The 12,414-nt window shown below is 38.7% G+C and overlaps 3 protein-coding genes and 1 pseudogene across 5 annotated transcripts in view; all 4 read left to right on the plus strand.

The window, feature by feature from the left end:
• Positions 1–1,763, plus strand: LOC104752858 (transcription termination factor MTERF2, chloroplastic-like). The gene has a single exon (XM_010475115.2). It carries the CDS (start codon positions 267–269, stop codon positions 1,506–1,508), a length of 1,242 nt encoding a protein of 413 aa, XP_010473417.1. The 5' UTR covers positions 1–266; the 3' UTR covers positions 1,509–1,763.
• LOC104752857 lies at positions 2,708–3,282 on the plus strand (annotated as a pseudogene).
• Positions 5,670–6,668, plus strand: LOC104754121 (putative F-box protein At3g19560). The gene has a single exon (XM_010476270.1). The coding sequence runs from the start codon at positions 5,670–5,672 to the stop codon at positions 6,666–6,668; it is 999 nt and encodes a 332-aa protein (XP_010474572.1).
• Positions 8,194–12,414, plus strand: part of LOC104752859 (coatomer subunit alpha-1-like) — a 15,819-nt gene continuing 11,598 nt past the window's right edge. Inside the window, exons 1-2 of one of the 3 annotated variants that reach the window (XM_010475118.2) lie at positions 8,194–8,258; positions 8,528–8,923. In XM_010475118.2, coding sequence (XP_010473420.1) covers positions 8,734–8,923 — 190 coding nt within the window. In that variant the 5' untranslated portion in view covers positions 8,194–8,258; positions 8,528–8,733. Of the gene's footprint in view, positions 8,259–8,527; positions 8,924–12,414 lie in introns of those variants that run through there. The other 2 variants (XM_010475116.1, XM_019237971.1) reach the window with 2 other exon arrangements.

The raw sequence follows: 12,414 nt of genomic DNA on the forward strand, positions 1-12,414 counted from the left end.
GTTAATAAAATTATATGGAACTCAACTCACTGACCACAATTTTTAACAGCTTCGTCATAAACCCTAATTTTGTTTCCTCCCCAAAACTTTTTTTCTTTTGACGGATTCTTCAGAAGCCGCACAACTCATCAGTTTTTGCCGGCGCTCGATGAGTCACTGATCGGTTGAGTCGGTTTCACATTGTTCCCTTGTTAGTTTAGTATAGAGGTTTAGAGATAGTATCCTCCATACTCCATTCGAGATTCGTTTTCTCGATTAGAGTAGCCATGAATTCTCTGTTACGTAATGGAAGAAGGTCTCTTGTGTTACACAAAGGTCTTAATTTTGGATTTGTTTTGCAAAAGGAATCTGCTTTTTTCAACTCTTACTCCTCCTCTGCTAATGGGAGCTCAAGAGATGGTCGAAAAGGTAAGAACTTTACAGTCTCTTACCTCGTTACTTCATTGGGTTTATCTAAAAACCTCGCGGAATCGATCTCAAGGAAAGTTAGTTTCACGGACAAGACAAATCCGGATTCAGTTCTGAGTCTTTTTAGAAGTCATGGGTTCATAGATTCTCAGATCTCCTTCATCATTACTGATTATCCAGAATTGCTTATGGTAGATGCTAAGAACTCACTTGGTCCCAAGCTTAACTCTCTCAAGTCCAGAGGAGCTTCAAGCTCTGAGCTCACTCAGATTATTTCTACAGTTCCAAGAATCTTAGGAAAGAAGTCTATTAGTGTTTACTATGATTCTGTCAAAGACATTATAGTAGCTGATCAAAGTTCTAATTATGAGTTCCCACAGGGTCATCAGGGGAATAAAATCCGAAATGTGTCTGCTTTGAGAGGTTTAGGCATGCCTCAGCGGTTGTTGTTACCTTTGCTCGTCTCCAAATCGCAGCCAGTGTGTGGGAAAGAAAACTTTGATGCATCACTCAAGAAGGTTGTTGAGATGGGTTTTGATCCAACTACCTCTAAGTTTGTTGTGGCTTTGCGCATGCTTTACCAAATGAGCGAGAAAACGATTGGAGAAAAAGTTGAAGTCTATACAAGTGTAGGTTTTGCCGTGGATGATGTATGGGAAATTTTCAAGAAGACTCCTTCGGTTTTGAAAGTCTCGAAGAAGAAGATATTGAACTCCTTTGAGACATTCCTAGGCTTAGGATATAGCAGATCTGAGTTTCTGATCATGGTCAGGCGTTATCCTCCTTGCATTGAATATTCTCTAGAGTCGGTTAAAAGGAAGAGTGAGTTTCTGGTGAAGAAGATGAATTGGCCACTAAGTTCCTTGGTTTTGCACCCTCAGGTGTTTGGATACAGCATGGAGAAGAGGATTATACCAAGGTGTAACGTACTTAAAGCTCTCTTGTCTAAAGGACTGCTCAGAAAGGGAAGTGAACTACCTTCTGTGTCCTATGTTTTGTCATGTACAGATGAAATATTTATACTCAGATATGTGATGAAGCACAACGAGCTGGTGCCTGTGCTGATGGCTATCTTCAATGAAGGTCGCAGTGCTCCATAGATCAGAACAGAAGGCACATCTACAACAATGAGAAATACCAAGGTTTGTTCTTATTCTGCTTTTGCCAGCTTTAGGATTGTCAATGAATATTTTGATGTAGCAATGGGTGGCAAATAAAAAGCTTTTGTTAATGTATCTATGAAACCCCAATTTGTACTTTTGTCATCTCAGTTTGACCTGGATCCAACCTGTTAATCTCTTTACAATTAAGAAGCTTTAGCTAGAATAAAAGTGGATCCTAATTGAAAATTTGAATGGTCGTTGTTAGAACCTTTCTTGTAATTGGTGGATTGTTAAAAAAAAAGTTTATTTCAGGTAACAAGATAGGCATTTCTTAATCTCTAGATTGAGAGTCAGAAGTTGGAAAAATGAATTTGGTTCTTTGCATTGAGATTAAGTATTTTGAGGCCTTAATATGTACGCTTTTGAGTTCAAATAAGACATCACAGCTAATAATATTGAATCGAGGGTTACTGTATGTCTCTTTGCGGTATGGTTTGAGGTATAAATGGTGAAACTTTCAGCTTGTTATACCTTTTGGTGTTGTTATATGTAAATGTTCCTTGGTTGTGTGTTTTGTAAGAACATGACTCGCAGAAACGAAAGGGTTTTGTTGTCTGGTGATAGGATTCTTCCTTAGGAAATTGAAATTGTTTTATAGCAAGTAACAGAGAAGTAATTTCATCAAAGGCTGAAGAGTCCAGTTAATTAAGTAGCTTTGCTTAAACTCAAGGTAAATCCTAATTATGGATTTATAAGTTATGTCGCAGTGATAACCTTTCTTGTAGCTGGTGGATTAAGTAACTCAAATTAGAAGTTGGAAAATGAATGTAGTTCATTTGCTTTTAAAATAAGAGAATTAGAGGCGTAAGAAATTCCTTTCGAGTTATAATAATATATCACAAAAATAGTATAGTATTAATCGGATATCACAATCCATCCACAGTACTAGCCTACTAGGTGGTTAGATAAAATTGCAACTGATTCCTCGCAAGAGGTGTTAATATAGTATCATGTTGACATCTTGGTATGACCATTAGTTGTAATTTGACTAATGCATTTAAGCATGTGTATATATTTCTTGTAAGAAATGCACATGTATCCTAGTAAATGCATGCGTATCGAGTGTGTGTATATATAGAGGCTATGATTTGGTTAGAAGAACACAACACAAATCACCACAAACAACACACAATTTAATCCAAAAGATATAATAAAAAAACCAAAGATGAATGCCACAAAGTTTTCTGTGCTTATCGTGATTGGCATTTTGTTTGCCATTGTCACCGCAAGGCAGGTTGAAGAAGTCTCCAAAGAGAACAAATTAGGCACTTAGGCATTTCCCCTGGCACTTCTGTTGATGCCCAAACTGATAGCACCTCTTCGGGAACTGGCTTTGCCAGTGTTACTAAGAGTCCCAAAGGTTCAAGTGCCTTTTCGAGCGGAACTGGCTTCACAAGTACCAGGGGAAATGTCTCTGCTCGGGGTCGCAACGCAGACGCTTCTTCTTCCAGTGGTTCTAGCGCTCAAGGCAATGCTGCAGCTGAAGCAAATCGCAATGGTGCTGCTGCCCGTGGAGACGGTTCTGCAGGTTCCGGTTCCACTGTGAGGGGCCGCACCACTGATAAGAAGAAGAAGAAGAAGAAGGACGGCAAAGGAAAAAAGAACTGAGCGTGAGGTGATCTCATCATGCTTATTGCTCAATCTTATATATATTCTAAAAAGTCACAATATCTCTTTTGCATTCATAAATAAAACCAGAGACTGTCACCTTTAATTTTCATGAGACTACTGTACTACTCTTTCTGTGTAATGCCTATTTTATAAATAAAAATAAATGCAAGAATTACGACCTTGAATTAATCTTCTTCAATCTTAATTAAGTAATGGTAGGAAAAATATACATATATAAGTATATAGAACAGTTAATATTATGTTGGAGAAACGTCAAGAAAATGAGAAGAGAAGAGAATATCCTAGTTATATATATATAAACTTCTCGAATCTCAGAAAAGTTTGATCTTTTATTTGTTGAAAAACCATAAATTCACTAATATGAACTTTGGTAATTAGGAAAAGTCTAGTGTTCGAGTTCAGTTAAGGGAACGTAACTGATCGTCAGCTTTGTAAACTGAGTTCGGGTTTGTCCGTGGGAGATTACTTACTACTATTACAAAAAACAAGTACCATGCTCTTAAAACTTGAAATCAGATAATGTAATGTTTAATTATGTTCAATATGTTATGAATCTTTTGTCATACACTCATACTATTGCTCTAATACCATTGTTATTAATATTCAGATTTGAATATATTATGAAATTAATATTCATGAAGACACAGATTGGTAATTTATAAACAGAAAAAATAGAAAAATAAAAAATTGACATCAATCCTCTGACAGAACTACGTATCAAAGAGTACAAATAATAATACGGAATTTTCATAAGATAATTAGCGGCTAAAACAGAGGAGTTGTTATCATCTGCAAGAATCTGATGAGGCTGAGGTGAGGAGAAGAAGAACACGTGATTGCCTTTTTGGCAAGCGAACAGTAGCTTCGGGCGAACCAAAGATCTGGTCAAGAACATCTCCGTGAAGTAGGGGAGGCGAGGAATGGAAGCCCAGAGCTTGGATACGCAGCGACATCTTGACATAGATTTCGCCGGCAGTCTCGAACATATCTCGACAATTAGGTCAACTGGTATCGGTTCTCCACCATTGCGTGAGGTCTTGGCTCGCATATTGCGTCCGGTGACGGCAACAAGATCCACCTCCGAGACCTTTTGCTGCTCTGTTTTCATGGAGGAGGCACCCTAGATTGCTAATTACAGGGACACCAAATTACGACGCAATCGATACTGTAGAAACCCTAGAGTGCGTTGTTGATATTGGGTCGCGAATTGATATATATATTTTTTTATTTATTTTATTTTAAATGTACCAAAAGTATAATAGGGACCCAAAACTAATGTATAATCATAATGTAGATGTACGCATAGAACTTTACAACTTTTTTTTGATTTATGTATTTACATTTAGTCATTTACATCAAATATCATTGTTTTTTGGTTTTAACATTATTTTTAAAATTTTCATTAAAGTGTATGTTTTAAACTAATAAATTCTTTTAAGTAATTATTAGTTTCCAAAAAACTAATTCACTTTTTCATATTATACCGAATAGTTTTTCATTATTATATTTGAAATTTTTTGATTAAGATTTCATTAATACATATATGATTCAGTGCGTTTACCTACAGAACTCACTACATCGGTCTCAAGTAAAGTCAGGTTCACGGACAGTTTTGTTCTGAAGCTTCTTACAAGTTATGGGTTCACAGATTCTCAGATCTCCAGCATCGTTAGGAGTTATCCACAAGTGTCAATAGCCAATTCTGCGAATTTTCTTAGTTCAAAGCTTAAGTTGTTGCAGTCAAGAGGAGCTTCAAGGTCTGAGCTCACTGAGAATGTTACTACAGTTCCGAATATATATATTGGGAAAGAGAGTGGCGAACATTATCAGCTTATAATATGATTTTGGTCAAAGAAATTATCGAAGTGGATAACTCCATAGAAACATTTATAGGTCTAGGATTCAGCATATATAGATGAGTTTGTGACGATGTTCAAGCGGTTTCCTTCGTGCCTTGGTGAAGACTGAGTTTCTGGTCATGCAGATGAATTGGCAACTAAAGGATGATGTGGCTTCAAACCCTCAGGTACTTGGATTCAGCCTAGAGAAGAAGACTATCCCAAGGTGTAATGTCATCAAAGTTCTCATGTCAAAAAGGATTGTTCGGATTGAAAAGCAAATCTTCACAATTAGGTGAATACTAACCTAAATCCGTTTTTGTTCCTCTAAAAGTCCATATTTTTCTCTTGTAAAGATCCTTGTGATGTGCTTTACTCTGTTTTTAATGGAAATAAAAACAGAATATACGAAATTTTCCATTTTTTTAGCAAAAGTCTTTCCTTTTTTGTTTTCTTATATCTAGAAAATCCTAGGGAGAGATGGAAACAACATTTTATCAACGTGAAGTTAAAATCCAAAATAAAAACTCGTAACCTAAACTACCTTATTTGAGTGGATAAGCGTGAAAGTTATAAAACCCTAGTTTCGATTATACAGACAGCCCTTGGACGTTGGAAACTTGTAACAATGGCGATGATGTCTGATCTTTCGCAGGGTTTGGTAAAGGAGATACTCTCTCGGGTTCCTATATCATCTCTGAGAGCTGTGAGATCTACTTGCAAACAATGGAACAGTTTATCCAAAGATCCGAGCTTTACAAACAAGCAATGTGCTAAAGCAGCCAAGGATTTGATGGTGATCATGGTTAATGATTTTAAGGTCTGTTTGATGAGCGTTAATCTCTACGGAGACCATAACCACAAAGACTTGGTTGATCCATCTATAAAGCGAATTGGTGAACTTAATCAAGTCAAGATATTTAACGTCTTCTATTGTGATGGCTTATTGTTATGCCTCACCAAGGAGAAAGAGAGCAACACTACTAGCCTCGTGGTTTGGAACCCGTACTCGTGTCAAACCAGTTTGATCAAACCTAGGTCCACTTACGGAAGATCAGATATGTTTGGTATCGGATACGACAAGAACAACAACCACAAGATTTTGAGGCTTTTCTTTGAGTTTGGCTACAATTTAGAGTATGAAATCTATGATTCAAAATCTAACTCATGGAGGGCTCTTGCCATCTCATCTACTGTAGTGTTATACAAAAAAGGCGTGTCATTGAAAGGTAGCACTTACTTTTTTGCTCAAGAAAGAATAAAAGTTGAAGAAGTAGATAAAGAATGTGTTTTACTCTGTTTCGATTTCACAAGAGAGAGATTTGGACCGGTTCTGCATCTCCCGTTTCACTGTGATGTTAGATACGATGACATGGTTCTATCTGCAGTTAGAGAAGAGCAGCTTGCATTTTTGTTTCAGCGCTTATATACATATAAGATGGAGATATGGATTACAACTAAGATCAAGCCCAATGCGGTGTCATGGAACATATTCTTAGGCGTTAATACGGAAACAATCATCAGTGGTCTTAAGTTTGTGGTTGAGCCCAGGAGTTTCTTTGTTGACGAGGATAAGAAAGTTGCAGTGATTTGTGATATAGATAGATTTGAACCGACCAAGACCTGACTCTACAAAACTGCTTGCATCATTGGGGAGGATGGCTACTTGAAAGAAGTGGATCTCGGAGAAGCTGTGAGTGTTGAAGAATCTCCATATAGCTGCCCACTTGTGTGCTCTTATTATGTTCCAAGGTTTGAGCATAATCAACCAAGGTCTAGGACTAAAGGGAGAAAGGAAAGGATGAGACTATTGGTTAGTCCATATTACAATACATCTTACGTTTCGTGGATATCTTTTTTTTCTTTTGTTTTCTTTGCTTTTCTTTTCTTTTGTAAAGATTGTTTCTGTGAACAAGAGTGGCTAGCAGTTATAGTAGTTGAAATTAAGGGAGGTTCGTTTTCAACAAAATGATGCTTTCTGTCTCAATCCCTTTAACACTGTGGAATTCTTCTGGTATTGCCTTTGGTCATGTAGTCAGTCAGTCCCTAAACAACTCTCTTAGATGCAGTCTTACTCTATGCTTTAGGTAACCCTCTACTTTACGTAGAGTCTTCACTCCTACTTTATGATTATAGCAACACCAAAACTGGATTAGAACTCATCCTTTAATTTTTATTTTCTTAAGGTGTCTTTTTTTTAGCATCAAATCAATTATATTATATTGTATCTCTTAAGGTATTTTCTACAGGTATTGTTTTAGAAACATCATTAGACCAATAATCAAAACTTTCGTGTCTAATTTTTTTTTAATTGTTCCAGTGAAATTACATCTTAATTTTAATCTAGTCAAAGGTTTCTAAAATTTGAGCAAAAAAATAAAGATAATATAAACGAAATTTTGACTTCGATATATATATATATTTTTTTTTGTCAAAAATTACTTCGATATTAAGTCAAAGGTTTATAAGACAAAATTTATTCTTTGGACTTCGATATTAAATTAAATTTAAAAAAAAAAACAAAACAAAATTGCATCATTAGACCAATAAAATCAATCCTTTTCGTAAAAAGGGTATATTTATGGAATACATCTCTCAATATATAAAGTTTTTATCCCAAATTAACGCAAAAGAGAGAATTCGAGATCTGGCCTCTCCTCTCTAGGCATAGGCATAGGCATAGCGAGTCACTCAGATCTATACCTTCTTCTTCCTCCTCCTCTTCTTCTCCTTTTTCGTTTCGTTTCCGAACTCATCTGAATCTGTGGTAATCACCATTGTTTCTCTCCTTCACGATTTCAATTTTCTCCTTTGATCTCACTCCATTGCTGCAATTTAGATCTGTTTCTTCAAAATCTCATATGAATGGTTCGTGATTTCGTTTTTTTGTTGTTGTGTGATCTGTTTTTTTGTATGTAGAGTGCATTGTCGGGAGATTATAATGTTGACAAAGTTCGAGACGAAGAGTAACAGAGTTAAGGGTCTTAGCTTCNTCAAGAGGAGAGAAATGAAAGATGATCCGGTGAGGCAGCAAGAGCTCGCGGCTTACTTCACTCACTGCAACCTCCAAACACCTCACTTACGGCTCGCGCTGCTTAGTGCAATGGGAGTTTGCTACAAGGCAAAGAACCTCGCCACTGCTTCNGATTTGACGAGCACGAAGGACCTGTTCGTGGTGTTCACTTCCACAATTCCCAGTCTCTCTTCGTCTCCGGAGGTATTTGCTTCTTTTTCTCCTCATTACCTTCCTTTGCAAATCCATGGTTTCTGCAGATTTAGATCGCTGTAGTGAATCGTATGATTGATTTGTCCCAGCCTCGATTTTGTTGGATTTATGGATCTTGAATTTGAAATCGAATGTTTACATATCTCATATAAGCAGGTTTTGCGTTAAGTGAGCCTTGTTGTAGTGTGTTTTAGATTCAAAAAGACGTATATATTGTATGACTATGATCTTAATGCTTGTCTAGTATCTTAATCTTGCAGGGGATGATTACAAGATTAAAGTCTGGAATTACAAAACACACAGGTGCCTTTTCACTCTTCTTGGGCATCTTGATTACATCCGCACGGTTCAGTTCCATCATGAGTACCCATGGATTGTGAGTGCCAGTGACGATCAGACTATCCGTATATGGAACTGGCAATCACGGACTTGTGTTTCTGTCTTGACTGGTCACAATCATTATGTTATGTGTGCCTCTTTCCACCCAAAAGAAGACCTCGTTGTATCGGCATCCTTAGATCAGACTGTCCGTGTTTGGGATATTGGTGCTCTTAGGAAGAAGACTGTATCTCCTGCTGATGACATCATGAGGTTGACTCAGATGAATAGTGATCTTTTTGGTGGAGTTGATGCCATTGTCAAGTACGTCCTTGAAGGTCATGACAGAGGTGTAAACTGGGCTGCTTTTCATCCCTCCCTGCCTCTTATTGTCTCCGGTGCAGATGACCGCCAAGTAAAGCTGTGGCGTATGAATGGTAATTATTTGATGTTATACTTTTGTGCTTTCAAAATTTATATGCCATCAATCATTAATTTTATACTGATATGCAAATTTTTTATCAATATCATTGCAGAAACTAAAGCTTGGGAGGTGGATACATTGCGAGGCCATATGAATAACGTTTCATCTGTGATGTTCCATGCAAAACAGGACATAATTGTATCAAACTCTGAAGATAAGAGCATCCGTGTCTGGGATGCTACCAAGCGAACTGGACTTCAAACTTTCCGTCGTGAACATGATAGATTCTGGATTCTTGCAGTTCACCCTGAGATGAATTTACTAGCAGCAGGACATGACAGTGGCATGATCGTGTTCAAACTTGAGAGAGAACGTCCTGCATTTGCTTTGAGTGGTGATTCTTTGTTCTATGCCAAGGATAGATTTTTGCGGTACTACGAATATTCAACTCAAAGAGATTCCCAAGTTATCCCTATACGGCGTCCTGGTACTCCAAGCTTGAATCAAAGTCCGAGGACTCTATCATACAGTCCGACTGAAAATGCAGTTTTGATCTGCTCAGATCTGGATGGTGGTTCTTATGAGTTGTACATCATACCGAAAGATAGTGTTGGCAGGAGTGACGTTGTGCAAGATGCAAAGAGAGGGACAGGTGGCTCTGCAGTATTCATTGCCCGTAACCGGTTTGCTGTTCTCGAGAAAAGCACCAGCCAGGTGCTAGTCAAGAATCTAAAGAATGAGGTGGTTAAAAAGAGTTCTCTTCCTATCCCCACAGATGCTATCTTTTATGCCGGAACTGGAAATTTACTTTGTCGATCTGAGGATAAAGTAGTTATATTTGACCTCCAGCAAAGGCTTGTTCTTGGTGAACTTCAGACACCATTTGTTAGGTACGTTGTTTGGTCTAGTGATATGGAGAGTGTTGCTTTGCTCAGCAAACATACTATAATTATCGCGAGCAAAAAACTTGTTCTCCAGTGCACGCTTCATGAGACGATACGTGTGAAAAGTGGAGCTTGGGACGATAATGGTGTCTTCATTTACACGACTTTGAATCATATCAAGTACTGTCTTCCGAATGGAGATAGTGGAATCATCCGAACCCTGGATGTCCCAATCTATATCACCAAGGTGTCTGGTAATACAATATTTTGCTTGGATCGGGATGGGAAAAACAATGCTATCTCCATTAATGCAACCGAGTACATTTTCAAGCTTTCACTTCTGAGAAAGAGATATGATCATGTAATGAGCATGATAAAAAACTCCCAGCTATGTGGACAGGCTATGATTGCTTACCTGCAGCAGAAAGGATTCCCTGAGGTTGCCCTCCATTTTGTTGAAGATGAGAGGATCCGATTCAACCTGGCTCTTGAAAGTGGCAACATCAGTGTGGCTGTTGCGTCCGCTACACAGATTAACGAGAAAGACCACTGGTATAAACTTGGGGTGGAGGCTCTTCGCCAAGGTAATTCTGGAATTGTTGAGTTTGCATACCAGCAGACAAAGAACTTTGAGAGGTTATCGTTTCTTTATCTCATTACTGGTAATTTGGACAAGCTTTCAAAGTTGATGAAGATTGCGGAAGTGAAGAACAACGTGATGGGTCAGTTTCACAATGCTCTCTACCTAGGAGATGTTAAAGAGCGTGTTAAAATTCTGGAGAATGCTGGTCATTTGCCTCTAGCTTATATCACGGCTTCGGTTCATGGCTTAAATGATATTGCTGAGCGACTGGCAACCGAGCTAGGAGACAACGTGCCCTCATTGCCTGAAGGGAAAACTCCATCGCTTCTTATGCCACCGACACCAGTCATGTGTGGTGGTGATTGGCCTCTTCTGAGAGTGATGAAAGGAATATTTGAAGGAGGACTTGAGAGTGCAGACAGAGGAGGTACTGCTGATGAAGAAGATGTTGATGGCGATTGGGGTGAGGAACTTGACATAAATGTTGATGGAATGGAAAACAGAGACATTGAAGACATTTTGGCGGCTGCTGAAGGAGGTGAAGAAGATAACGATGAGGAAGTTGGATGGGGACTTGAAGACTTGGATCTCCCACCAGAGCTTGACACTCCTAAAGCCTCTGCTAATGCACGTTCTTCGGTTTTTGTGACACCTCCCCAAGGTATGCCTGTAAGTCAGATCTGGAGCCAGAAATCTTCTCTTGCTGCTGAGCAAGCTGCAGCTGGAAGCTTCGACACTGCAATGCGTCTGCTCCACAGACAGCTTGGTATAAAGAACTTTACACCTTTGAAATCGATGTTTCTTGATCTGTTCAATGGCAGCCATAGCTATCTGCGTGCTTTTTCTTCATCTCCTGTTGTTCCACTTGCCATTGAGCGAGGATGGAGCGAGTCTTCCAGTCCCAACGTTCGTGACCCACCAGCTCTTGTTTATGATTTCTCTCAGCTAGACGAGAACCTCAAATCTGGCTACAAAGCCACAACAAGTGGGAAATTTACTGAGGCTCTCCGTCTCTTCCTTTCTATCCTCCACACCATCCCTCTAGTGGTAGTCGAGACAAGAAGAGAAGTCGATGAGGTTAAGGAACTAATCGTTATCGTTAAAGAATATGTCCTTGGTCTTCAAATGGAGCTCAAGAGGAGAGAAATGAAAGATGATCCGGTGAGGCAGCAAGAGCTCGCGGCTTACTTCACTCACTGCAACCTCCAAACACCTCACTTACGGCTCGCGCTGCTTAGTGCAATGGGAGTTTGCTACAAGGCAAAGAACCTCGCCACTGCTTCTAATTTCGCAAGAAGGCTGTTGGAATCAAACCCAGTGGAGAACCAGGCCAAGATGGCAAGACAAGTTGTGCAAGCCGCTGAACGTAACATGACCGACGCAACCAAGCTTAACTACGACTTCAGAAACCCATCTGTGATATGCGGGTCAACATATGTCCCGATCTACAAAGGACAGAAAGACGTTTCGTGTCCTTACTGTACGGCCCGGTTTGTACCAAGCCAAGAAGGAAACATATGCACAGTCTGTGATCTAGCAGTGATTGGTGCAGACGCATCTGGTTTGCTGTGCTCTCCATCTCAAGTCCGTTGATCAGTTCAGATTCATTATCAATACAGAGATACTTCATTAACAGAAATAAGAGTGTTGAGCTTTTGGTATTTTGTGATTATGGTGTACTTACCAATCTGGTTTGTAGATTTTTCTCGTTGCAGGTCCTATTACTCTTTTTCTTTTAAGCCTTTTAAAGTTGTTTCTTATCTTTTAGCAACAACAACACATGAGTACTTTAGCTTCTTGCTTTATATAATCTTTTTTGATCAATAGTAGTCTTTGAAATCCCGTGCTGGATCATTTTTAAATTTCAATTTCGAAGATTTATGATTTACCTGTGAAATTATGATTTTGTGAAAATTGTAGTTTTGTTATTTTAGTCTG

This window comes from Camelina sativa, chromosome 16 (genome assembly GCF_000633955.1).
Source record: "Camelina sativa cultivar DH55 chromosome 16, Cs, whole genome shotgun sequence".
Classification (NCBI taxonomy): domain Eukaryota; kingdom Viridiplantae; phylum Streptophyta; class Magnoliopsida; order Brassicales; family Brassicaceae; genus Camelina; species Camelina sativa.

Coding starts and splice junctions, on each gene's coding strand:
- LOC104752858 (XM_010475115.2), top strand. CDS start 267: ATGAATTCTCTGTTACGTAATGGAAGAAGGTCTCTTGTGTTACACAAA.
- LOC104754121 (XM_010476270.1), top strand. CDS start 5,670: ATGGCGATGATGTCTGATCTTTCGCAGGGTTTGGTAAAGGAGATACTC.